General features: G+C 38.7%; 1 protein-coding gene across 1 annotated transcript in view; it reads right to left on the bottom strand.

Moving 5' to 3' along the window:
• MPPED1 (metallophosphoesterase domain containing 1) overlaps positions 1-26,820 on the bottom strand; it is a 49,004-nt gene that overhangs the window by 11,956 nt on the left and 10,228 nt on the right. The window contains exon 3 of the mRNA XM_009279049.1: positions 15,601-15,826. Within this exon, the coding sequence (XP_009277324.1) occupies positions 15,601-15,826 (226 nt within the window). The remainder of the gene's footprint in view (positions 1-15,600; positions 15,827-26,820) is intronic.

The raw sequence follows: 26,820 nt of genomic DNA, 5'->3' as shown, positions 1-26,820 counted from the left end.
CGAGGGGAAAGATCAATATTTGCCCAAGAAGAAAAGGTCAAAAACCTATGGAATAATTATTTTAAGGATACAATGAAGCATTTATAAAGAGAAATAATCACGACTGTCACAGGTCTCGCCAGAAGTCAGCTTAATCCTGCTGAAATCCGAACGACCACGAATGGCATAGGCAGCTGTGAGAGCCTCTGCCTGCCTCTACCAGGGCTAGCCTGTACATGGCCACTTCTTAAAAAGCCCGTTTCCCCTTATGAATAGGCATGATCTGCTTATTAAGACAAGAAGCACTTTCCTCCGTCCCTCCCTCTCTTTGTGGTGACTGCAGCGTGTAGCCGCCTGAGCGCAGGGCTGGTAAGTTATGCATGCTGGAGCTATTCTTTTGTGAAGGGGAGATGTTACAACTTGTGTGATTTGCCATTATGCTGTCTTTTGTGACAATCCCAAGATCGAAAGAAATGTCTGGAATATTTCTGGCAAAAAAAATCTCAAGTCCAAGAAAGGATTCAGTGGAGGATGTTGGTGTGCTTTACATTTGAGAGAAGAAAGACAAATCATACACGCAGTGCCCCCACCCCCAAAGCAAAACCATCTTTATACGCACACAGGGATTTTATAAATCCCCAAGTCCTTTCTTCTGAAAATTTATTGCAAAACAGCCATCAAAGTTTCTGAGTAGGGAAAAAAATCTTCTCTAATACCCACTAACAAGTCTGTGACCTGGATATCATGCAAAGACAACTTTGTCCACAATTTCCATTTACGATGGAACCTGAAAGCAAAGTTAAAGTCTTCGTATCAAGCACCAAATTTCTGGATCCCCAGTTACTGCTTGCTCAGGAAAAGTGTGATTTTTTTTATAAATTACTTTTCAATAATATTTTACATTTTACAAAGAAAATACTGTCATGTATGTTCTATAAAAGAAAAATCTGCTGTTCTCAAAAAGACCCCAAGAAGAATGTATTTGGCAATTAAAGACATACATCATGAATGCATTCTACCTCTGAAGTGAAGTGCTGATGTGTAGAAATGCACTTTGATTTAAGTCTTATCTTCTTAAAGCGAACAGTTTGAGTCTCTCCACATACTACTGAAATTCAATGGTATTATTATTACGATAAGAATAATGATTGTCTACATGTAAGACTCTGGGAGGAAAATATATTGGAAGTGAATTTGTTTACAGCACAATTAACCTTACGTTAAAAACGTATGAGCAAGTTTTGCAGGTCAATAATCTACCATACAAAAAGGGCTGAATTATCAGAATTTGTGCTAGCAATCGGATGTTGCTTTATGTACTGAATTTCTATCATTCTGTTCTAAAGTAACCATTGGAATAATTTTCTTACAGAATGATAGTTGCTATGACAACCATAGCAAATTTTCCTTTTCTGAAACAGATGTCTCATTTAGTTGAAAATTAGAATGTGAAAAACCCATGGGAAAAATTAATTCAAACTTTAACAGAACACTGACTACAATGTAATCTCTTATAGGTTAACCCCTTAACATCTTTCTGCACTCTTACAGTAACCTTCTCATAAATTCTAATTAAAACAGTTTAACCTCCTAGGAATGACCTTCTTAGCTATCATTAGCGCTTTAGTTGTCTTTGAAAGGAGCATTTCTGCTACAATAATAACAGAAAAAAGTCATACTAAAAAAAAAGTGGTCAAACATATTACCGCCTTAATTATTTAGTAGTTTTTCTTGTTTTATTCAGCTACTACTGGAAAGAGCTACCATGTAGACCAAGAATTCTTCTGTCATTTAAATGAAACATAAACTTAGTTTTACATGTGATTTACTGTAAAGGGTGGTGATGCACTACACATCTTCGACCTGTAATTTACGTGAAAATTGAAAGTTTTCAATTTTCAAACCACTGGTACCCATTTCAATCTGTTCAGCAGACGTACCAAAAGGGGACACAAAAAAGGATACTTAACTGGGGAAAACTGATTATCAATGTGCATGGATTTTTCTATTACAAGCAATGAGAGAGTGAAATCTGATTCTCTATCACCTTGATTCAATTTAAACATTTTAACTTAAAGAACGGATTCTTTCCTCTCTGTACACTTACTAGCTCAAGGGGACCCTCCACAGTACTTGGTGATCGGCTACAGATGAACATGGCAGGCAGCCAGCAGGCAGGCAAAGAAATATTCCCACCACAGCACCGCCCGTAGTGCTTGTCGGGTGTCAGCCACCACAAGAACTTCAGGACTGCAAGATTTACTGCATCAGATGAATCTAGGTTGTCCAGTTGAATAAGACAAATCCTGCCACCAGTAGGCACGCAATTACTCTCTTTGACTTCAAGGGAAAACTCCCTTGCATGGTCCACTACCCGCGGAGAGCTATGGGTGGTAACTGACTGAATAGCCATTAGCGTATCAAAGGGATTGGTGGGCAGCATCTTGCAAACACCTTAGTAGCAAAAAATACAGAACTAAAACACAATGCGCAGATCATTGCACCTCCTCATTTCTATAAAGTTTCCTACAGAAATCTTTTTTGCAGCTGAAAGGCAAGTTCTCTCACTAGAATTCCTTTGCTTACAAAATAAATCTCAAAGGTTCACAAACACATGTAACTTGCTCCAGTCTTTCCTCCACAACAGTTGTCACTTTTCTCCTATCGGGAAATGAACAGATACTGGCCCGTGACTGTAAAGAAGCTCAGTGGGAAAAGAATGTACCAAATCAGTCTTCTCATTCCTGCTCCCCCTCCTGACAATTGCAGAGCTGCACATATTCAATATTTAGAAGATTGGACTATGAATGCTGAAAGTCATACTGGTAAAAGTGACCGGTCAAGGGCCACGGAGCACCAAAAAGCAGTTAGATTCAGCAGTGGCAATCACAGGCAAAACTCCAACACATCCTGATTCCCAGCCCAAGAAATCTCACTGTTGGACATTTAAGGCTAGTTTTTCCTGGTTTTGATTTAATCTTACTATTACAACTAGCTACAGACCCGTGAACATGGGTATATAGTACTATGTACACTGTGTACCCTCCTTGTCTGCCTGGTGTTCGCATCCTTCAGGTGTTCATATTTTTACGTTCCCCATCACTGCGTTAGTTGAATTTACCCAATCTCTGTAATTGCCTTTTTAGCCTTTCCTCAGTAAGTAACCACCCAGTTCACTGAGTATTTCTACTGCTTCTTACTCAATTTTTCTCTCCAAGTAAGGATTCATAAAAGTTCACCTTTTTATTTTGTGGGGTATTGGCTGTTTCTACGTCTAAAGTAGTTGTGAAATAACACCCATCTTTCTGTCTTTTCTTCCTCTCATTCAAGAGGACCATCCAAAGCAGGCAAGAAACTAGCTATTAGGCCATTAGTGCCAAGAAGGACTGGCAGGGCATTGTTTGTTTATAGGCTTTGAAATACCATTCAACATCTTGGCATCTGAGCATTTTAACAGCGTAACTGAGAATTAAAGAAAAACAGGTTTCAGAAGTTTTGAGGAGTATGAGGAGACATATTATGACTAACTTCCATGTGAGAGAGACAAGGGTCGTAGGATTTTAGAGAAGAGGTACAAAAGCAGTGTACAAAAAGAATTAAATTACACAAGAAAGAAACTTAGATTGACTCATTCATAATATTGGAACCAGGGCTTTTTTAATGAAAGCTAAGGTGTTATACTTAAAACTAATAAATGCAAATGATGGTTAATCTCATATAAGATTATCCCCTGGAACACATGACCACGGTACAGCTCAGCAGGTGGAAAGGAGAAAGCAGAAGGGAGGGGAATGTAGGTGCTAAGACACTAGATGGCTTGCACAGCATTACTTTGGGAGGCTGCAGTAAGCAGCAAATTGAACTCAGATCCTCTATCAGTCTGCTGGCCACAACAGACAACATGTCTTTCATGGGGAAGTTTTCTGTACTCTTGTTTTTCTGCCTTACTTGCTTTGCATTCAAGGTTGTCATTCGTGAAACTCTGAATCAAATTAAATTATGGTCTTCACAAAAGGAAAGTAGGGTAAAAATCAGAATACGGCCCTTTGTCAGTAATAATTTCTTTTGCAATTTGAGTTACACATGAAATCATTCATCTTTTGTTTAGGAAAGGATTTCATACATCTCTGACTGGAAAGAAGAAAGAATGAGCTGTGACTAATAGGAACTGATCATTTCTAAACATTAATCTGTTATAAAACAATGAAAAATAAAATGAAATCTACTTTATCTTCATAATAAGAAAACAGAAGATAACAGGTAAGGAGAAAAATTAATGAACGACTGAATTTAAAACATGCCAACACCAAATGCAAATAGTTTATTTCATTCTGCTGGGAGCCAAATGATAATATCCCATCTGATATATTTTAAAAATAATAAAATAAACCCAACAAACAAACTTAAAAGCTAATTTGGAATAATTAGCCAAGAGATTCAGCGCTGAGGGTACAGATGTAGAACTGTACAGACTTTCAGTACGGTCTTATGGATTTAATGCAGGGCTAGGGTGTCAAGCTCCCGATGTCTCAGAGTCTGTTCCCTCAGTCTCACTGATTCTCAATATGTAAAAACACAGGTACAGCCAGGTTATGCAGTTATACTTCAGATACTGATAGCTGATAGTCACAGAGAGACAAAGGGTTAAGAGAGAGGAGGAGTTAACAGTCCCTCTGTTCACAGTACAGTCACCATCTCATTTTAAATGTAAAATTTGCCATGAATGGGCCAATCAGTAAGGAAAAATAATTTGAGGCCCATCTATGCATGGCATCTTTACAGTTTTTCACTACCAAGTGACCAGACAGCTAAAGAAAAATAATGTTCTTCCACACATCCAGCTAGTTAGTGTTTACTGTAGTCCTCTAAGACTTTGCAGAAGTTTGCTGACTGAGGAGTTGGAATATCCCTTCAATTGGAGACGCTATACTTGTGGGTTTTTTTACAGTGCAGCTCCTGGAGGGACTCTCCTAGATGAAACATGACTAAAATACGTAGGATGTGTAATAGCTGCACTGAGAATCGATAAAAAAGGCCCTCACCGTAGCCACTTCTCAGTTTAGTAACTCACCAGGTTTACATTCTTTTCTCAAAATACCAGGAGTAATTAGGCCATATGGGCTAACTGTCTGCCAGTTCTTTTCTTTTTTTCCTTCCTTTTTGTTTTTTTACCTTCTTTTCCTTAGAAAATTCAAAGCCATTTTGAGTTAAACAAGCATGAAAATGCTTCCAAAACTAATAAATTAATACAGCATGTGTGCATATATGCATAAAGTGTATTATTTTTAACATTTTCAATTTAGCAACAGATGAACTTACTTGTTTAAAAAAGCAGATACTGATACTTCATATGCCATGTTTCTACCTGAAGTGAACAACATCCAAGCATTCCTAAATTCCAAATTCATGGTTTCCTGCAGTCCTAAATTCACCCCACAGTACAGTGGTGGAAACCAACTGCTGCAGCATAACTTTCTATACCAAAAAGGTACAGCTTTAACACCTGGATGCTCATTCAGCTAGCTAGGAATTCTGAGATAGCCTTAAAAAAATCATATACTTACCTGATGTAAATTATGTAATTAGAAATATTTGACGCACACAGGTGCAGCCCTCTGTTTTAATATTGGTTCCAATTTATTCTAATTTCTTACTGGGGAAGAAAATCCTCGTATTAATTCATATTAAACAACCCTAATTTATTAAATAAAATTAATTTCCGAACAACAAATCCAAAGGAAATGTTCTGATGTTAAACAGCTTCACAACAAGTGGTAAATTACTCTTCCCCTTAAAAGCTGGACAGGGAAAAGAGAGAGAACTCAGATAGCTGTGTTACCATTAGTTCCTGTGATGGTGGCTCTACTTACAGTTCTTCACATAGAGCACAATGTAAAGTCACCATCTACTTCTTGATGTAGTAACACATCTACCGTGTAAAAACCTAGGGAAAATGCACACATACAAGCTACCGTAAAGTAGGGAGGCTGATTCTCACCAGGTGTAAACGGCTCAAAAGCCAGTGGAGCTCTGCCAATTTACTCCAGCCGAGAATCGGCTCCATGTAGATCCGCTCCAAACTAGTTAGCTATTTGTGTTTCTCTTGGCATACTGCCAAAGGGCTCATCGCAGTACCCAACTGTGTTTACATCTTTGAAACATCCTGAAATTGCTGCTGTCTGAGACTACAGCCCAGACTACAGATAGAGCTGGTAGTCCTTTTGTTCAAGAAAAAATGGGGAAAAAAGCAGCAAAACAACAAAAAAAGGCACTTTAAACTTTAAAATCAGCTCTGTCTCATAAAATTAAACTTTCAAGCAAATGTGAAAAATAAAGAGAAAACTGCTGTGGGGGATTGTAATTTCACTCTTGTGGTTTATGAACTGCAGGAAAGTGAAGCCAATTCCCTGTAGTGAGATTACAGGTCTCCTCTTCTATAGGTCTTAAATTAAAAACCAGCTGAATCCAAAGTGAGCTAGTTTACTGGATCAGAAGATTCAATTATTTCTGCTAAGTAACTGAATGTGAACTGCTTCCTTTTAATAATATACAACTAACAATTACTGCCCAAGAAAGGACTTTTTTCTACCAAGCTAATTAAACTAAAGCAATGTATTTTTTGACTGCTCTCAAATTTAACTAAAGCTAGAAACATTTGCAACAAAACAAGCAAATGCAAATCCCCACTCATACAGAAATATAGAGCCGCACAATGTGTTCAGACGTTACAAGAAACAGGACTTGCCAAAAAATATTATGTGAAACCAACATAACTTCTGGTCTATATTCGGCATACATGCACCCATAGGCAGTGCAACGTCCTGCACACTTGTACAGACACAGTGGAGGAACACAACTGCAAAGCGGATGCAAAGCAGCTTTGGCTTCAGTAACTGACTAAGCTCACTCTGCAAGAGGTCACTGTGAAATGTGTTAGAGAATTGATCCATATCCCTAATACGCAAACGCGTACAAGTAAGCAGCACGCAAAGGTGTTTGACTTACTGGTTTTCCTCTACCGTGACTATTCTAGGATTGAACTGTTCCAGACTCCCCAGCCCTGGGCAATGTTGGGAAGAAATTTTATCTGAGAGAAAACATTTTCTGGAACGTTCGTTACAAGAAAAGAAAAAAGGGATATTCTGAACTGCTGTGACTTTAAAAAAATCTTGTGGGAAATGGAAAAATCAAATTTCTCAGGAGCACATAATAACTAGAATTTTCCACATTGGTCTGACTTTGATGATATTTATGGGCTACAATAGGTGTATAGTTCAGTTTACATTTTCATTCGCCCACATACCTATTGCAGAGTTTGATTAGTTAATAACAACTATGTTCCTTTAACATGCTACAGAAAATTCACTTGGAGTCTGAGAAATTTTTCTTTTGCTCCATACGCTTTTTTTTCAGCAATGTTAATGATTCTTGCTAATTCATTTCAGTTACTTAATTTGTACTGCAGTGTTCATTAAAAAGACCTCTCCTGAATTCAGTATGATTGCTCATATGAGCCATAGCACCTGTATGCCTAGTATCTACTGAATGAGACTCACATTTCCTGTATTTCCAAGTCATGTAAAAAAAACGCTTTCCAGGACGTGTTTATCACATGAAATGCACCAATTTTAGCAAAGTGCCATTAGTTAAAAAAAAAAAAAAAAGAAAAAATGAGGAGAAAAACGATCCAGTGATCTGTTTCTGATGTTAAAACAGCCAGAATGCACTCTTAAGTCTCACTTTCTGCCACTGGAAAACCTTTCACACTTCAGGAGTTCAGTATCTTACATTTCTCCCCACCCCCTTCCCTGAACAGCTGAATTTAATAGATCAAAATAATTTTGCAGGAAAAGCCATTCTTACGATCTTCCATATGCTGCAAACTAAACTACAGTGTATTGTGGTTTTAAGTGTTTTTAGAAGCAGCACTTTCCAAAATGGAAAATGGTTTCTGTTAAGTATGGAAGAAGAAATAAAAATATCACTCCAGCATTCTATTAAAATACAATTAAACCTTTATCTATGTGCCTCAGACTGTTAATTAATAAATTTTAACAGGATGATAAATTTTGCTTTCTCTCTTCTGAACACGTTGCTACTTCTTACACATCTGTCACATCTTACCTACATACCTGAAATAAAACATCTTCAGCATTCTAACCATACTAATGCAGCCACATCAGGTAGGCTTAGATGCCAACCTTCTCCCCAAAATTTCTGAAACTTGAGATGCCTCAATTCTAAATAATGAGTGGAGTCAGTCTACCTAAATTACTCACTTACATTGCCTGCCTCGAAGTCACTAATTAAAAAAGCTCCAAATAGTCCCCAACTTTAAAAATCAGGGAACATCTACCATTTTTAAAACGTATTTCTGAGCAACCAAAACCCAGCACTCTGTAATATGTCCACATCCAGCATTTCCACATCCATCCATCCAAAACTGTAGCACTGACAGAGCTAGACATGAAAACAAGCCACCTGCTTAAAAATCTACTTAATCTGAGGTCTGCAAGAATTTTAGAGTGGTATTTTATTGCTTTAGAAAACAGTACAGAAGCAAGCGCACTTTCATTATTTCTATTTTTATGTTTTGACCAAGTGAGGGTGCAGAAAGAAGAGAACATAGGAGGATCAGCTATTTTACTTCTAGTATGGTTTTGTCCAATAACACAAATTTTTGAGTCCCTATATATTTTAGTCATCTGCACGATACTGAATAGTTTTTTTGCAGATTTGAAATGGGGCATAAGAACTAAGAATCAGAGTGGCCGCTCTGAGGCAGAAGTTACTATTTTCTGTGAATTTTATAGGGAATGAAACCTGCAATATAACATCTTGCACTGCTGCTGCTGCTCTATCTGGAAGCCACACTCCCAGCTTGGGAGGTATATTATGTTAAATGAAGTCAGTATTTTATTTTAATACAGTTTCATTTTAATTGATGTTCACCTCAATGACTGTAAAGATTTGTACAAGGTCTGGGAAAGTAAACATTAGATGATTCATCGCTGGCAAAATGAAAGCGTGTCCCTCTCATGAAATGAATCTATAAATCTTTGCTACATTATTTTACTGATGGAAACTGAGTTCAGTGAGGAATGAAAGAGACTATTATAGCTGTTCTTGAAAAGATGGAGGAGGAAGGCACTGAAACAGAGACCTAGGGTATGGGTGGCCTGGAGTCTGTGTGGAACAAAAATAAGTCTGCCTCATTTTGCCCTTTGCATGCTCTTTGAAACTACCCCAACTACACATGGAAGTTACCAGTCTTTCTATCCAAAGTGCACGTTTCTATGATTCTATGATTCTATGTGCACGCGTGCGTGCGCATGTACACACACACAAAGAAGAGAGAGAACATTTGAGAAAAAAGTAACCTACTTTGTGATGAAAAAACAAATCAGACAAGAAAATAACAAATCAAACGAGAGTTACACACCTATAGCTAAGCACTACTGATCACACTGGACTATACAGCTTGAGTAAAGACACTCGGCTATGTACTAGAATAGTACAGATAGCTGCAGTGCACCAAGAAAAGGGCCAACAGGTTGGAACAAATTTCCAACCCTCATACCAAAGTAGGATGATCATTTGGAGAATAAGCCCCCTGTCAAGGTTGCTTTGGGCTGAGCTGGTGGCTGATACTCACTAATGCAACCTACAGGCTGACATCTTTTACACAGGAAGGAATTCAGCCATCTTCTCTGACATAGACAGAGCTCACTGAATGGCCCTGACCCAGATTGCTAAGCTCAGTAAAACCAATACCTGGAACAGAAAAAAAACATACACATACACATACACACCCCTAACTTTCTTCACTCAGTTCCCATTATCTGAACAACAATGTTGTATGAGAGCTGTTGGCCTGTGTGTAAACATGCGGGGGCCACAACTAATCAACGTTCCATTGGAGAGAAGCTACAAAAACCCAGGAGTCCAGCCCAGGCATCTGTCACTTCAGGACAAATGGTCATAAATGTCTTTCTATGCTGATATTAATCTTTGCTCTCCCATTTTCCCTGACTGGGAAATGAAAGTTTCTGAAATTCCAGATGGCCTATAACAAAAGAATGAAGGAGGAAATGAGAATACATAGACACTAGAAAAAACTGTAATTCTGCAAAAAGAAAAATGAGGTTCTGTTTCACAGGAATAGATCCCTCCAGATAATCAAAGCCAAGCAAAAATCCACTCTCTGGATAATGAGTCTGGAGGCAATCTCATCCTAAAGGCCTTCTTTAAGCTATCCAGGCCAATATGTCATTTAGAGTAATGAAATTGTCATATGTTTGGCAAGAGGGCTTTGATTCCTTCCTCTCCCACATTGTGGAAAATGAAAAAAAGCGCTGAAAGAGATAAAATGCTCTCCTGCCACCTTGTATGCCTGTTTGAAAGCAGGAAGACCAAAGTTTCTCCTGCAGTTGTGTACAGCTGCTTAGAAGCATTATGGAAATTCAGTGGCTAGGAAAAAGATGTTTTCCTTCTGCCACTTGCATTTCTATTGCTATGTCAAGTAAAATGTGTACTCTTACCCTGCCATTAATGCACAATAATCCACCTTTTAATAGAAAAAGTCACTGGAATTCCTGCCATTTTCCACAAGATCAGAGCATACACACAGAATACCTGTTCTTCAGCAGATGCACATCTTTTCTATAAATTTGAGGCAGGGGTGCAATACTAGACATTGGGGGAACAGCCAGTATAACCTTTGCCAGACACAAACAGCTTCTGATTGTTGATCAGGGGTCAATTCATTAGTCTTCAGGTCTTATCATTAGTTATTGCATGCAACAGGACAACAGAGAACCAAGTTACTTACTCACTGAGTTGTAAAAAACTCAATGGAAAAAACACGTAGTAGGGCAGAGTCCATTACTGGAACCTTGTGCAGCTGAGAAGCAGATGTAGCAACACTCAGGATCACACATGAAAGTATGAACCTCAGAGAGGTGTTCGCACGTTGATACAAAAATGTATGTGCACTTTTATAGGCATTTATTTTTACATGGCAATTCTGAATAATGACTACAAAAGGAATAAATATAGTTGACTCATTCAGCAAGCATAGCAGATCTTGTGCACCGAATGCATCAGGGTTTTTTGTGCAAACGCAGGGTGTAATTGTGCAATTAAAATCTTTAGCAGCGTAGAGGCACAAGTGGATTGTATAGCCTATCTTCATTCCAGCTGTAGCTAACACTAAAACTCTTACCTGCAAAATAATAACACATTGTGGGGGTAATGAACTATAATAGAAGGCTGAACATCTATAACTGAAATACTCACTGATCATTTATTAATATGGTTCCATGAATGACGTCGTCATAGAGATAATACCCAGTCTGATGACACAGAAAAGACCTGCTTCAAACCCAAATTCAAATTTCTACTGTTATCTCAGCTTCCTGACTTCCAAACCACCTGTTGGGACCATCTACTGCTTGTAGAGAGTTTGATATCAACGGCAAAGCTCCCTGTTGTAAGGACTTTGCTGATACCTGTTCATTTCAGGTATCAACACTGACACCTAGCTCTAGCTCCATAGTGGGACTGACAGAATCACAGAAACATTGCTCAAAAGGGACCTTTGGAGATCTTTAGTCCAACCTACCACTCCCTACCAGTCACCACCACTAGATCTCATCAGCCACGACTGTCTAGCCCAGTCTTGAAAACACCTAAGGATTGATTCTCTCCCACCACTCTGGTGTTCCTGCTTGCTGTATTTTTACTTCTATGTTATGATTTTGTATGTTACTGAAAAACAGATTAAACCCCTCTGGAAAATGGCTTCATCTTTGGGAAGGCTTAGCAGTCAAAAACAGTATATAGAATTATTATACAGAATTATTTGGGTTATTCTATCTGCCAGTTTGACTTTTCTCATAGCAGTCCAGAATAAATGAGGGTATTTAAAAGTACTTTCCAACCAGAAGCTTTCCAATTTACAATAAATGCTACTGAGGAACCAGTCTTTGCTTTACATCATAGCAACTATGGCTATTCTCCACATAAGATTGCATCCAGGTCTGTGAATATGTTCTGGCCATGTCCTGGGTTTTGCTGGTATGAAACCAGAATGCATCTTCCTGTGCCTAGCTTTTTATGAAAAAAATCATGGTGTCCAGGCTTTACATGGGAAAAAAACCCAACGCTTCCCAGTGTCTGGGCCACACTAGAAGGAAGCATGTTGCATTCTTACTGATGCCCTGCTCATCCAGGTCTGGCAACCAACACTGTATGGTGCACTGTCAAAAGCACTAGCCCCCTAGGCCAAACATAGCCACCCTTAAAATTCAAGATTGCTCTGGACACATTTAACATCATGGTATTCCCAAGTTTCTCATGAAGCATCTAACATCTTTATACTCCTCTCCCTCATCATCTATACTGATAATCCGTGGTCCGAGATACCGGTGTTGCAAATACTAATTCCTAAATAGCAGCTGCTTTTGTGCTTTGCAGCTTGCATTTCAAAATGGCTGCTCCCTGCTTGATGATAATACTAGCATAATTAACGTTTAAGGCAGTTAAATTTTCGTTAGTGAGTAGAAGCTCAATCTGGCACTTGAAATCTTGCCCTTGGAACCCAGGAGAGTTAGAGCATTGGTTTCTGAGACAGAGCAGTGTCCCATTTCTTCTATGCAATTAAAAATAACCACTGAGTTTTAGATAATAATAGAGGTCAAAATACCCAAGTGCTATTGCAAATATTTAACCACACACAAATGGTATGTATTTAAAAGGCCTTAGAGACTGGCATGTTATGTAAACCACCCAAGCTCTCATGGTTTACTTTGCAACTAAAATATCTTAAGCAGAAGTACAATCTAATTGTGTACAGGTCTCATAAAAACGCAGATGGCTACAGGTAAACACACCAAGTTAATGCTGGTTGGCATTCACTCAGACCTTACTCCAGCGTTCTCAAAGTACTTTGCAACTATTGATTAACCTGTTTTATAAAGGAGGGATATCTCTAGCTTGTACTTATTTTTACAAAGGGTGAAGCAAGACAGAAGGTCAGGGCTATAACCAGAAATGGAAAGGCAGGATCTGAGGCCCCAGTCTTTCAATTTCTAGATAGCTCACCTTCTCATTAGTCATGTATGGACAACAAACATAAACTGTAATTGGGAGTTCTCCAATTAAACATCCATTGAAAAAGCTAGATGCGTATTTTCAAGGCTGGAAAAGAAAATTATTTTAGGATACTAAACAAGCAACTGCATGAAATTTAGCTTTCTTATTGAGTTCTGAGATCTTAAAGAATTCTAAATTTTGAAGTCTTGACTAGGTTCATAAGCATTTTCTAAAGGACTGGCTTCATGATGCAAGGGCAAAAAAAGATTCACCATGCAAAGTTGACCAAAGTTCTGTAGTTTTTTAGAGATTACTATGACGTAGAAAGAAACCGAGACTGATTTCCCAGAAAGGCTATGACAAACCTCTCTTTTCAGGGTGAATGAAGTATAGAAACAAAAGAAATGCTAAAGAACAGTAATGATCAGTAGGCACAGACTTGTACTACAGCCTTCAATCTAGCAGGCAGCTAGTTTAACCCACACAAAATAGCTGCTTCTCTTCCTAAGTTTTCTGACTGGTGGGCTGGCTGATGTGACTGTTATTTCTGCATCTGCTGTTCTGATAGACTAATGAAGAGCGACTTATTATTTGCTACTATTGTTGCTGTTGCTGTTTCCACTGGACATGACATCAATTAGCATGGAAACTTCATTCAGCATTGCATAATAACAAGCAAAAAAACCCAGTTTGGCTGGAAGACTTTCATCAAGACTTTCTCCCATATGGAGTAAGCAAAGATCTTCAAAGGACCTTACAACACTCATCTTCCAGGACCATAAGGGGGTGGGAGATGAGTTAGCAACACTGTGAAACATGTAGTGTGGAAGTTTAGATATAACCTGAAGATGCATACAAGATGGAAAGCAATCTTTTTTCACGAAGAATAGGTCATGCCAGATAGCTTAGACAACTTGTGCAAAATGACAGGATGAGTACACAAAGGGAATGCGGCAGATCTGATTTTACAGAAACATTATTTATGGGTTAGTGGGTAGACAAAAGTTTTCTCAACAGATTTTTACAGATCTAATCATACACAGAAAGTTCAAATGGTTTCCTTTAGCCTCTACTTAGTGCTACTTTATAGATAGTGTTTTGCTTTAATTTAATTTATCTAGACTTTAATGAGACTTTTGGTACTTTACTGCCTGGAAAATTATTACTGACACTGGAAATATGGTGCCTGGTTACGAATATTGCAATGAAGATATGAAGTTGCCAGACATATTGTAAACAGAGCATAATTACAGTATTTACAGTTGAACATCAAAATGGGAAGAGATGCCAAGTGGCATTTCTCAGAAGTTAATATTGGGACTGATACCATCTAATATCTTCCCTAATAATTTGGAAAATGAAGTAAATTGTACATTGATTGAATACAGAGTAGACACAAAAGGAAGATGAACTACAACACAGCAGGTGGGTAGGTTGAAAAAAACCCAGAAAGATCTGGAGATCTAAGAGGGAGAGAGAGAAGGGTGCATTTAAGAGGGAAGTTATTTAATGTAGACAAATGTAGAATAATAAGCTCAGAGAAAATTAACACCCATCTCAAGTAACCAAATGGGAAAATGCCAATTTTCATTTAAAAAAAAATCCAAGAGATTTCACAGTTTATTCACACTGAAAATTCACATTGGGGTATATGCATCAGGTTTGACAACTTGTTTGCTACATTCCAGCCTGATGTGATTTTAAAAGGAAGAATAACAGAATCCCTTAAAAACCTGCCTTTTAAAATAAATTCTTACTTATTTTAAATGTATACCGAATGCTCATGAAAGACCCAATTTACAGTCCTGTTAGCAGAAATAACATAGTAGTAATGTAACATAAGTAAGAGACACAGAAGCAGCACAGAAGAGGTCCAAGGTGGAGGTCAGGAAGCCAAAGCCCATCTGTCTCCAATACTGTCAAGGAGTTGTAAGTGTTGACTCTATGCAGTAGAGCAAAATCCACGAAATACTAGGTTGCCGCTGATTTGTTGACTTTAGTTTAGAAGCTCAACTATACCTTGAGGAAAGCTATTACTGTATAAAAGAAAGTAAGATTCTGAGGGATATTAAAAAAAAAAAGCCTAAACAAATACTGAAACAAGCTTGCTGTGTTAAATGACTACTGTATACACTAATGAACCTTAACTACTACCTGTAGGATGGAAATTGTCAAAAGAATGTACCCTTGCAATAAAATTAACCTGTAATTATATAAACTCACTAAGTATAGAAAACATATTTCATGCCACAAAAACCCCCTACATGGACTATGTTAGAGAACTGTTCCTGGCTGAGGATTTAAAGAGCATACTATCTTTTTCCCATCATTATTTGGTTAACAATACCTATAGTCCATTATTTTGTCACAGTAATGATTCATTACCAGAAAATATAAAAACTTTATCAAACTGAGTATTACTTTTCTTCCTAACGCAGCAATCCAAATATAACTGATGCATACGAAATGGCTCATGTGATAGCAATCGACAATATTTTTTTTATGTATGCTTAAAAACCTGCTTACCAAGGGGAGCCATATATTCTGAATCCCCTCACCGTCACTTCAGAGTCTTGAAGATAGATGCAGTTTGTTAGAAGAGACTGTACATTTTCATAGCTCTCTGGCTTCAGCTTAGAAACAGAGGGGAAATAGTAAAAGTCCTGCTTGATTAAGTCAGCCATGAATTCCTGGTCAAAGGTCAATTCATGATTTCCTGCTATCACAATCTTGTATTCATAGGGCAGGCTACCTAAAACAGTGAAAAACAAACAAATTACTTGTTTTATAGAAAATCTGATAAAAGAAAACAGACAGACTCACAAACTATTATTGATTCCTATAATATGCTCACATATTTGAAACAATCGAGCATATCCCTACTATGTGTTAGTGTAATTCCTGGTGATTTCGGGCAAATTACATTACTGTCTTTTTCAGGGCACACTATGATTTAGCATGCTTAGCATTAATGTGTTGAAACTACTTTCAACTCATCAACCTTAAAAAACAGTCTGCAGACTTCTGCTCTACTATTTACTTCTAGTTAATTGCCATTTGTGCTGCAAGTATCACTTACTGTGACAGTGATGATAACTCTTTGACAGAAATTAGGGTTCAAGAAAGATCGGCCGTAATGCTTCATAAAATAATGTCAGCTCTCTTCTCCCAGAGCTGTGGTCTTTATCAGCTTGTACTGAGGAGGTCTCACAGAGTCAAAACTTGGGTCAGCCAGAGGGGTCTGCTGCCCCCTTTGCCCTGACATTAAGATCGAGCCTTCAAGCAAGACAGGGATTGGGTTTAGCTGTCAAAACTCCACATCCCACAGAGAAGTCTCGCAGTTTGCCTCTATCCCATGTTTTTTCCTGCTCCATTTTCTCAGTGACTTCCTTAGATCCATGAACTATAATTTAAAGTGACTCATGTTCAAGAATATTTTACAACCCGTATTTAGTGAAAAACCTTAGAACAACCTCCTGCTGAAGGCAAGAATATATATGCCCACATACGTGGGTTCTTCCTGAGAGCAGCACTGCAACAGAAACTTTCCACCTGACTCCACATTTGATTATCAACTGGATTCTGCCCTTGAGAGCAGGCATCACCTGTCTCAAAAAGCTCAACAGAAACCTTCTAAGTATATCTGAGAGGAAGCAAAGACAGAAACTGTGTAAAGCTGCATTCATTAGCTTTGCTTCTGCACTATTAATTTGCATCAGGATGAAGACAGTCAGACAGGAGATTGGGAGCAGAAAGAAATATTTTCTTGAAAATGAGACCCACCTTGCATAGCAGCAATCTTGTCATTTTTTATTTTAAAAATGTATTGTTGGTAACATAGAAACCTTTAGTGATGACCCCAAGCCTAACCTAGAGGTAGGATATTTAGAGAATGTAAAACACCAGTCAATATGCAGTGGCAGAAGTTGGCATGAGTAGGACTTACGAATAAAATGTAATAGCGTGATTCAGAGTTACGGAAACAGAAGATGGAGAACAGTGCTAGCCCAGAGGAGATGCCACATGGCTGAACTCATTATTTGCCAAATGAAAACATCTGGGCAACTCCAAAGTAGAAGTTTCAGACACTTGTAACACCTGTATTAGGAAAATTGATCGTACAGGTTCCAGTCTTTCCCGTGGACCCAATACACATGTGCCTTTAGAATATTTATTAACAGAAACACTTTTCAGATATTTATAATTACATGTTGAATGTTGCAGATTCAATTATTTACCTGAAAGACTACTTGAGATGTAAATTTTGTCATTTTTGCTTCTGAAATGCTTAGCATTTTGCAGATGTGTACTCCATCTCTACAAGTTTTCCAGGTGTGTGCACACATACACACAGGAGGTAAAAATGTTACTTACATGCTACAATATGTATAGGCATCTACAGGCCTTAAAGCATTCTTGGGAAATAGGAAAATAAAGAAATCTTGTATGCCGCAATATTGTTAACAATTCCATTTCTATTCTGTTTTGTAAATCTTTTCCAGCTCATCTGATCCATCCATCTAGCAGCCAAGAACCTGTACGAGCTGGTTATAGTTGTTGCTTCCACTAATGTATTTATGTCATGTTGCTGTCTGTGGGTGTTACTTAGGCAAATTAGCAAATTACTCTAAATGTACAGTTACATTTATTATAGTGGCGGCCAGAAGCGCTGCTGTAGTTACAGGTCTGTCAGCTTTTCAATTAACAACTGTGTTTTTGATGAGTTTGCAGCTCAGTTTTTTTTCCTTTCATTCCATACCAGGCGGCAACTTGCTAAACCTATTTCCCTCTCTTTGTCTCCACAAGCCCTCTTTATCCTTTAAAACTTAGGGTTTTTTCTACCTTTAAATCTTAATTTTTTGTCTAACATGGGTATTTTTTTGCTGCTTGCACATAAATATAACAATATTTTGTTTAAACTTTGTTCCTTAGAAGACTTATGAACATGCTTCACTTTTTACTCCAAGTCCTCTCAAAGTGCGAAGTCAACCTTAGGTATAAATCTTTGAAACCCTGTTCTTGGCTGGGCACTGCTGTCATGAACTGTATGTATAAGATGCCAGTTGAGCGGCTGCAGATGAAGACCCTCAGCTATCAGACCACAATACCAACTACACATTTCCCGTCTTCCCTGCTTCCACTGTGATCCATTTTTACCAATGCTCACTCCAGGCCACATGCAGAAGTCAACACTGAATGCTAAACATCTCTTTGCACTAAAGGCATGGTCCTCCTACCACTGACCTCAGAGGGACCAACACCACCTTACTGCAGCAGGACCACAGCGCAACATGGTGTGTCAGCACAATCCTGAGAAATGTTGAATGTTTCAGGTGCCTCATATAGCATTAAGATCCACCAATCATCAGCAATATCTGATCAATATTTACCCAAAAACTACCTTAAAGCAGCAACTCTTTCCTACTTCTGACCTACAACTTCTTACTTTTCCTTTTTATATGTTATTATTTGAATTAGTCTGTATTTTCTTGTTCCATTGTGTCCTTCCAACACAAATACATGGTTTTCCATCCCTAGGCACAGACTACTGCACAGTTTGTAGCCTTGGCTCGGTCCTTGGCTAGGACCAAGACCTCCCCAAGAGCACATAGCCTAATAGCTGTTGTATGGCTGTGTTTCTACATGTGTCAATAGCTTTAGAACAACCACTTTTCCATCTATTACTTTTTGTGCCACCAGCTCTTGATCAGAGATAATTCAACCACTGCCAGGTTGACCAGGTTATTCCCACACCTGCTAGTGCGTCCTAATGACAAGCTAGGTAGGAAAGGCATCAGGCACATTTCCTGTCCCTTGTTAAACAAAATGAGCTGAGAATGTTGAATTCCCACTCACGCAGGTTTTCATGGCTTCTTATAACAACTGCATTTTGCTAAGAAAGATTCCTACCAAAGACAGCAGTGGCTACAACGTACCCATTGCAGTGGGTTCCTTTTGTCTTCCATTTACAAACTCCATGAAAACAAGCCTTAGTAAAGGCACTGGCTAACATTTTCATTTGCTAAGCTGTCTTCCCTTTTTTTTTTTCTTCTTCTTCTTTTCCAGAATAGCCATATGCTAAACATTAGGTTCCCTGACTGCTCATCCGTGTGGGCACCAATGGTACTACTAGAGGGACCTTGATCATATCAAGGGTGACTGACAGCCCTGAGATAACAGTGAGGGGGATGCGGCCTTGGTGGTACCTCCTCAATCCTCCCAGTAAGGGGGCTCACTGCTCAGGTGGGAGCGGATGCATCCCACAGTCAACATGACGCTGCACGGCTGGTGCTGCAAGCAGGGCTCCAGCTTCTATGACCACAGGACCCTTTTTGAAGAACACGGACTGCTGCGCAGGGATGGCATTCCCCTGGCAAACTGGGGCAAGAGCATCTTTGCCAACAGGTTCACTAATACAGTGGGAAGAGTTTTAAATTAGGTGTGTTGGGGAAGGGTTGTCATGCTGTGAAGGGAAGTGAAGACATGGAGGCAGTGAGGAAGCAGCTGGGGGACAAGAGGATGGCGAAGGCTCTTGCATTACCCTTGTAAAAGCAACCTCACTGGGCCTCCTCTCAGGCACCAGTATGCACACGTACACAGCGTGGGGTACAACCAGGAGGAAGAAGTCCATGCACAGTGGAGAGCTGTGACATCTCTAAGATTATGGAGACATGGTGGGATAGCTTACCTGACTGGAGTGCTGCAATGGATGGACACAGGCCTATCACCTGTCTATTACAGGTCTATCACCTTTGAAAAGTCAGGGGGATTGCAGAAGTTCCCAGTGGCTGGAAAAAGGCAAACGTCCCACCCATCCTCAAGAAAGGCAAGAAGGGGAATCTGGGGAACTACAGGCCATCAAGCCTCACATCAGGCCTGGGAAAATTATGGAACAAATCTCCCACAAAGTAATTTTCCAAGCACACGACGGTCAGGAAAGTGATTGGGAACAGCCATCATTGATTTAACATGTGTAAATCATACCTGACTAACGCAATTGGCTTCTATGAGGAGATGACTGGCTCTGTGGATAAGAGAGAGCACTGGATGTTGTTCGCCTTGATTTTAGCCTTTGACAATCTCCCATAGCATCCTTATAGCCAAATTGGCGAGACAAGGATGGATGGTAAGGTGGGTCAAGTATCGCGCAGAATACTGGGCTCAAAGGGCTAGAAACAGTGGTACAACGTCCACCTGGCAGTCAGTCACTAGAGGTATCCCTCAGCTAGTGATGTTGGGGCCAATACTGCTTCCCTTCTTTACTAACAGCCTGGATGATCTGATGGAGTGCACTTTCAGCAAGTTTGCAGACAACACCAAATTAGGGGTGGGGATCTGCCCACCCACTCTGGAGGGCATGTCTGCTATTCGGCGGAACCTCCAAAGGCTGGAAAAATGGGCTGACAGGAACCTCATAAACTTCATCAAAAGCAAATGCAATGTCCTGCACCTAGGATGGAGTAACTTCACTCAACAAGACTCAGCAGTGTGTCTTTGTGGCAAAGACAGCCAACCACATCCTGGCTTGTATTAGTAACAGTGAAACCAGCTGAACAAAGGTAGTGATCTTTCTCCTCTATCTAGCACTTGTGAGACCACAGCGGGAGTGTGGTGTCCAGTTCTGGGTTCCTCAATAAAAGAAAAACTACTGACAAACTGAAGCAAGTCCAGCAGAGGGCCGCCAACACGGTTGGGGAATGTGGCATACGGGGAGAGGCTGAGATCTGAGTCTGTTCAGCCTAGAGAAGATGAAGGGAAGACCTTACTGCTGTCTGTAACTACCTGATCTCAGGATAAAGAGAAGGCAGAACTAGGTTCTTCTCAGAGGTGCACACAGATACAACAAGAGGCAACAGACACATGTGGGAACGTGGTATAAGGAAAGAATTTTACCATGAGGATGGTCAAAAAGTGGAATAGGTGCCCAAAGCAGCTGTGAAATCTCCACCCTTGGAGATATTAAAAATTCAACTGGACAAGTTTCTGAGCAGCCTGCCCTAACTAGGCCTGCTTTGAACAGGAGGTTGGACTCAATGACCTCCAGAGGTCCCCTCCATCCTGTGTGATTCTAGGTTTCTGTAAGTCTACACTGGAAAACAAACAAGAATTTTGAAGAGCCTGCAATGCTGAAAGAAATTAAAAACTCATTTCGTGTTGTGATTCTAATGGAACAAATCTGTGGTAGACAAGCTATTTAACAGGACTAGAGAGTATGTTCCATTAACTTTGGTATAAGTTTCTCATACTATCCATTTAGCGGATGAGTAGGACTAAATACCCAACTGATAACCAATTAACATTTGATGCTACCATATGGCTTTGCTGGTGGGCAGGTAGCAAACTTGGTATTAATACAGAAGCTCTATGTATACAAAGATATTAAAGAATATTCATGGCTGTCACAGGAATTCTACACACATACCCAGGACAAAATTCATTCCCCAGTAAAATTAAGGCAGCAAGCACGTAAGAAATAGATCTGCCCTTCAGGAGTGCCAAGAAACACATGCAAGAACATATGCTATCGGAGTCAAAGATGTATTTTCAAACCAAAAAAAAGGAAAAGTTACAAATTTTGGGGGAAGCTACATTTTTTTTCTGATCTCTTATTTTGACTAGCCAAAACAAGACAAGTGTTTTTGCCCAAAGACCAGACCTGTTCTTGGCACCTAAGAAGCTTCTGCTAGAATATCCCTATAACCTGGAGACAAACTACAACTAGAATTGATTGGAAAAATTTTACCTAAACAGTTTTCTGTATTAAAATTATTAAAATACCACTTGGATGGAATGGGATATATTTGGAAATTCATGTTGTGATTCTGACATTACTAAGGAAACAAAATGAAGCAAAATGTCAGTTTAAAATATTTTGGGGTGAATAAAAATTTCATTTCTCAGCAAAATTTCACATTTTTTTCTAAAATAAGGTTTTTTTTCCCTCCCATAATGTCTAACTTGCAAGAAATTAAGATTATTTTCCTCCATAATCAACCTCTAGCCACTTCATCCTATTTGGATTTGGAATCAACAGAAATGTTTACACATCAAAATTCTGTCAGAAACACACTGGCTCCAATTCAGTCCTGGGCTTCAGGGCTTTCTCTTTCAGGCCACATCCAACTTTTGCCTTCTGCCAATTTGCAATGGGCCTCCAAGCCACCATCCACTCTTTCAGCTGCTGTCTTAACATGGGATGAGAGATTTTTCCCTTCCTTTTCCTTCTTCGCTGCTACATGGTTCTTCATCTTTCCTGCCTCATTTTTCCCTCTCCTTTCCTTTTTGTAATCTCCCCCTGTATGCAGAAAAATGCTGGAGACACATTATCTTGCACTTAATTTAGCAGTTTTAGCAAAGGGTATCTTTTTCTCACAGAAACAAAACTTGTAGAAATATGATGCTTTAGACTTCTGTATGCTTGTCTCTCAATATCACTCTGAAAATGCCCAACAGATTCAAAAGTCATTTACTATATTCAGCAGAGGAGTAAAGGCCTCAAAGATAGTTATGTTCCCTTGAGTTTCCTGAAAGTAAGTGTCTAAGAAGACTAATGCCCAGTCTGAAGGAGAGGCTTCAAAGGAATGAGACACCTTAGGTGTCTCTTATGAGACACCTAAGAACCCACAGAAGGTCTATGAGACAAAATCCAGGCAGCAGTGGTTCTGCTCCCAGAACAACTCATCACACAAAAAAGTCTGTCCTAAATCTCCTAAATCAATGTAATTTATTATTCTTTGAGATTATTTTACTATCAAAAAGCCTGGGATATCATGTTTAGCTTATATATAGCCAGATGGTATTATCATCTTACTAACTTCTTAACTACATACGTGGAGTTTTTGTCAGTTATGGCAAGCTCTCCTCAGAAAATTTCTTAGCCTTTGTTTGCTTAGTATAAGAATCTGATAGTAGTTCTGGTAATATAACATGTATAAGAATATATATGTTGTTTAGCTAGTAACATCTTTGTTTATTCCTTTCATTACTGTAGATTACTAATTAAGAAAATCAACTGAACATCTAATTTTTTGCATGTTTACGCACCAATTACAAAATTATTACAGCAATTCTTAACTTCTAAACTACAGTAGGTCGTTTTTATGGTCAACATAATTTTCACAAAATAACTTGAAATGCTAGGGAACCATTACTTGAACTACAAACTGCATAATGCAAAGCACTGAACAATGTGCCTTTGTTTGCTATTTCTCCGCATCTGAGTTTGTTCAAAGTAGAATTCTGTGTGCTTAAAGGTTCATCCCATTCTATCAGCAAGTCGTCTTCTCTGTAAATTAGATCAACACTGCAAATAATTCAAAAGCAAATGCATGATGTTTATACTCCAGGCTCTTGTACTAATAAGTTAGGCATCTTTATCAACCAGTGACCTCCTTTGTAGCTTACAATTGTTACCAACTTGCAACTTCACCCAGATAAATGCAAACTTGTACAAGCAGATGTGCTTTGCTTCTCTCCTGGTATTGTACTGAGCAGAATTTTTAGTATTCATTAAAAGCAGTGGCAATCATGTAAGTGCCCACTTAAAGCTTTTCCCCTCTCATTTCAACCTTTTAGAATACAGCAGTGAGTGATATAGTAAAAAGACTGCATAACTGTCTCATTGCTTTTTAGCATCTCTTTGACAGTTCTGTGTTTAAACACTGGGGCTGATGTCTGGGAAATTCACATTAACATACTTTCTGTATGGTGTGTAATCTGGAATAACATTGTAAATGAACACTCCCTCCTAAGTCATCTGTAACCTGCTAGCTCTAGATATTCTTGCATTGTACAAGCCAGTAATTATATCAAACACTAAACCAGCAAACACATACAATACTGCTCACGTTTGCAAAACAGGATTTCTTAAAATAAATAGATAAAGGCAAATCAAACTAAAAAATATCTGATAATAGTCCAACTTAGGCTCTTTGATATACTGTGTTTTATACGCACCCACACACATGTATAATAATTGGCCAAAATTACTTCTAAAGGAAAAGTGGCTTCCTTTTACCCTGGTTTATTTAATTACCCTGCAATTATGCAGAACCAACCCAATGCATGCTGCAAACTAGGCCATTAGAGTAGCTGTAGTGAGTCAAGCCAAGATTATGTAGCTCTGTACCTTCTGTCCACTAGTGGTCAGTAACAGACGCCTAGAAAATCGTACGACTGCAAGGTTTGCCTAGATTGAACCTTCCTTTGGTATATCCCCTTAGATTATGGCAATTGATGGTTTGAGAAACCCCAACTACATAAGCCACAGGGTCCATTTTCATAAATGTTTTTTCTTTTTTACTTCCTGGAATAGTTACAGTCTTAAATAATATACCTTTCTGAGGAGATAAATTTGTACAACAGCTTTTCTGCCCTTTAGAATATTCTAGTTTTGGTTTACAACATGTATCTGGGGACAATGAAAGCAAAGGAGATAGAGAACTGTGTTAAAAAGTAACAATTAAAAAATACTTTAGACTTCCTACATGGATCTCTCTGCACACTGATACAGATTCCTACTCAGATCTTCAGATCCCACAAAGGTGCTTTCAGTATCTCCCAGTTGTCACCTTCTGGAAGGGAGGACTACAAAGAGCTGTGTGTCATGTCACCGTACGAGGTACACAGCACTAATAACAATGTTTAATGTTTGTGTATAGTGCTTTGCAATAGGTGTTCAAAGTGCTGTACTGAGAATAATTAATCCTCCAACACATTCATGTGGTAGGTGGATCAAGCATCATTTCCACAATTTTACAAGGGGGAACAATAAAGAGGCTGTCAAATCTGAAGAGGACTAACTAGAATCTGGTTGCCTGTCTTCCTTAGGCTCTTTCAAGTATCTCCGCCAGAGGCAATGACAGTTCACAGAATCATATTCCAGATCTTTCAGTTCCCTGGTTGCTCTCTGCACTTCTGGGCCTCACTGCCTTCCTAAAGCTACACTTGTCTGCTAGTCTGGAGTAAGACTGGGTATTTTTACTCACTTGCTTATTTTGGGGATCAAGGATCTCAATATTTATGAGAATCACAGGACATTTTTAGGTGAGTCATCCCAGAGACTCAGAATCTTGAAGTTTGGCTACTTTCCACTCCATCAGTGGCAAGAAGCAACCTCAGTATTAATACAAAGCGCAAGAAATCCCCCAAAAGCATACATGTGTTTGGAAGGAGGGAATGAAGGAAGAATCCTTTAGCAGCTACCGCTCCTATAGCTTCTACAGCTTCTCACCACTAGCATGGGAGGAATACCTGGAAAACATTCTGGTCATCTTCCCAATACAGGGATGTAGCCTAAATATTCCCTGAGGCTCACGGCAGCCAGTTTAACATTCAGAAGTCTTCAGGACATACTAACTCTCCAGAACTGGAGAAATACTGGAAGTGTGTGTTGCAGTGCACTTTTCTGTGCTGTACTGTCTGAGCATTAGATGTACAAACGGATCTGAGCCATCACACATTTAAGAAATGCAATAAAACCAACATTTTTTTTAGTATGCCCAGTCTTTTAAAAATGACATCTGTTCTAAATCCCTACACAGCTCAATGTTTTTCAGTGCATTTCCAAAGCCATTCTTTTGTAAATAGATAATTAGTGCTTAAATACTTCTTTCAAGGGGTTTCTACATTAACATAAAAATAGTGTAATTACTGATGGTCAAAATGGCATGACTACAATTTATAAATTCTAATTTCTTTTGCTGCTCTGGAGCTGATTTTCTTTCTTCTTCAACACAATTTTAATCTGTTTTAAATGTGAGTATTATTGAACATAAAATACCTGTTAGGAGAGGAAGAAAAATAACTACCATCATTTTGCAAGATTGAACAGTAAAGCAAAAGTAAAGCTAAGCCTAGTGTTTCAGGCTTTTCTGAAGATCTTTTATTTTTTATCAAGAGCTTAAAAGTAGGGATGATGTTTATTGAACAAAATTAGCTGATTTTGTTCTACAATCTAATACTAGAAACAGGTAATTCTAGTCGTGCTAGTTACTATAGCTGGGAAGGCATCTTCACTCTAAAATACTTTTTAGTCTGAAATAAAAATATTATCCTTTGAGCTGAATCTGCCCAGGTCAATTCCTGAAGTGCATGTCAAATAATTTAATCCATTTTTTGCGTGTGTGTACAATACGCAAGTAAGATTAACATTTTCAGGAAAATACTCTGAAGAGCTAATTATTGTTTTCCACTATAATGCACAGCCACCTTCTATTTTTTTTATTTCAAATTTAGCTTGAACTTGAATTTCAAATAGGAAGACTGTCTTTGACATTGGAAAATCTCAAGCAAACACACTGGAACAATGGATACTATAAAATGTGTTAGTTTAAGTAATCTTTCCAATCCATGCACAGAAGAGAATTCTCAGAGAGAATATGGAAGTATGTGGCGCAGCTTATATCACAGATCAGCTATTTTGTTAAATTTCCAGGAAAGTAACCCACAAGCTCAAAGTGACAGTGAGTCCTGGAGCATACACAATTTGGAAATGATATTACAGACTTGAGCAAGGGGAATTACAAGAGCAACTGAGCCAAGCAGGCAATTTCCAGTGCCAACAATATGAGAGATAAAAAATAGAGATGGTTTTGGAGTCATTATTTGATGAGTGCGCTAAAGCAGGACATGTCTTTGTATTTGTCCTACAACACATTTGATTTATATGCAGGTAGGGAATAAATAACAAAAACAAAAAATAATGAAAAAGCTGAGGACAAGGATAGCTACAGTGCATAGTGAGCT

The sequence above is a fragment of the Aptenodytes forsteri genome, unplaced genomic scaffold, assembly GCF_000699145.1.
Source record: "Aptenodytes forsteri isolate BGI_AS27 unplaced genomic scaffold, ASM69914v1 Scaffold241, whole genome shotgun sequence".
Lineage (NCBI taxonomy): Eukaryota > Metazoa > Chordata > Aves > Sphenisciformes > Spheniscidae > Aptenodytes > Aptenodytes forsteri.
Note: the sequence above shows the minus strand (reverse complement) of the source record. Positions and strands in the feature narration are given on the sequence as shown.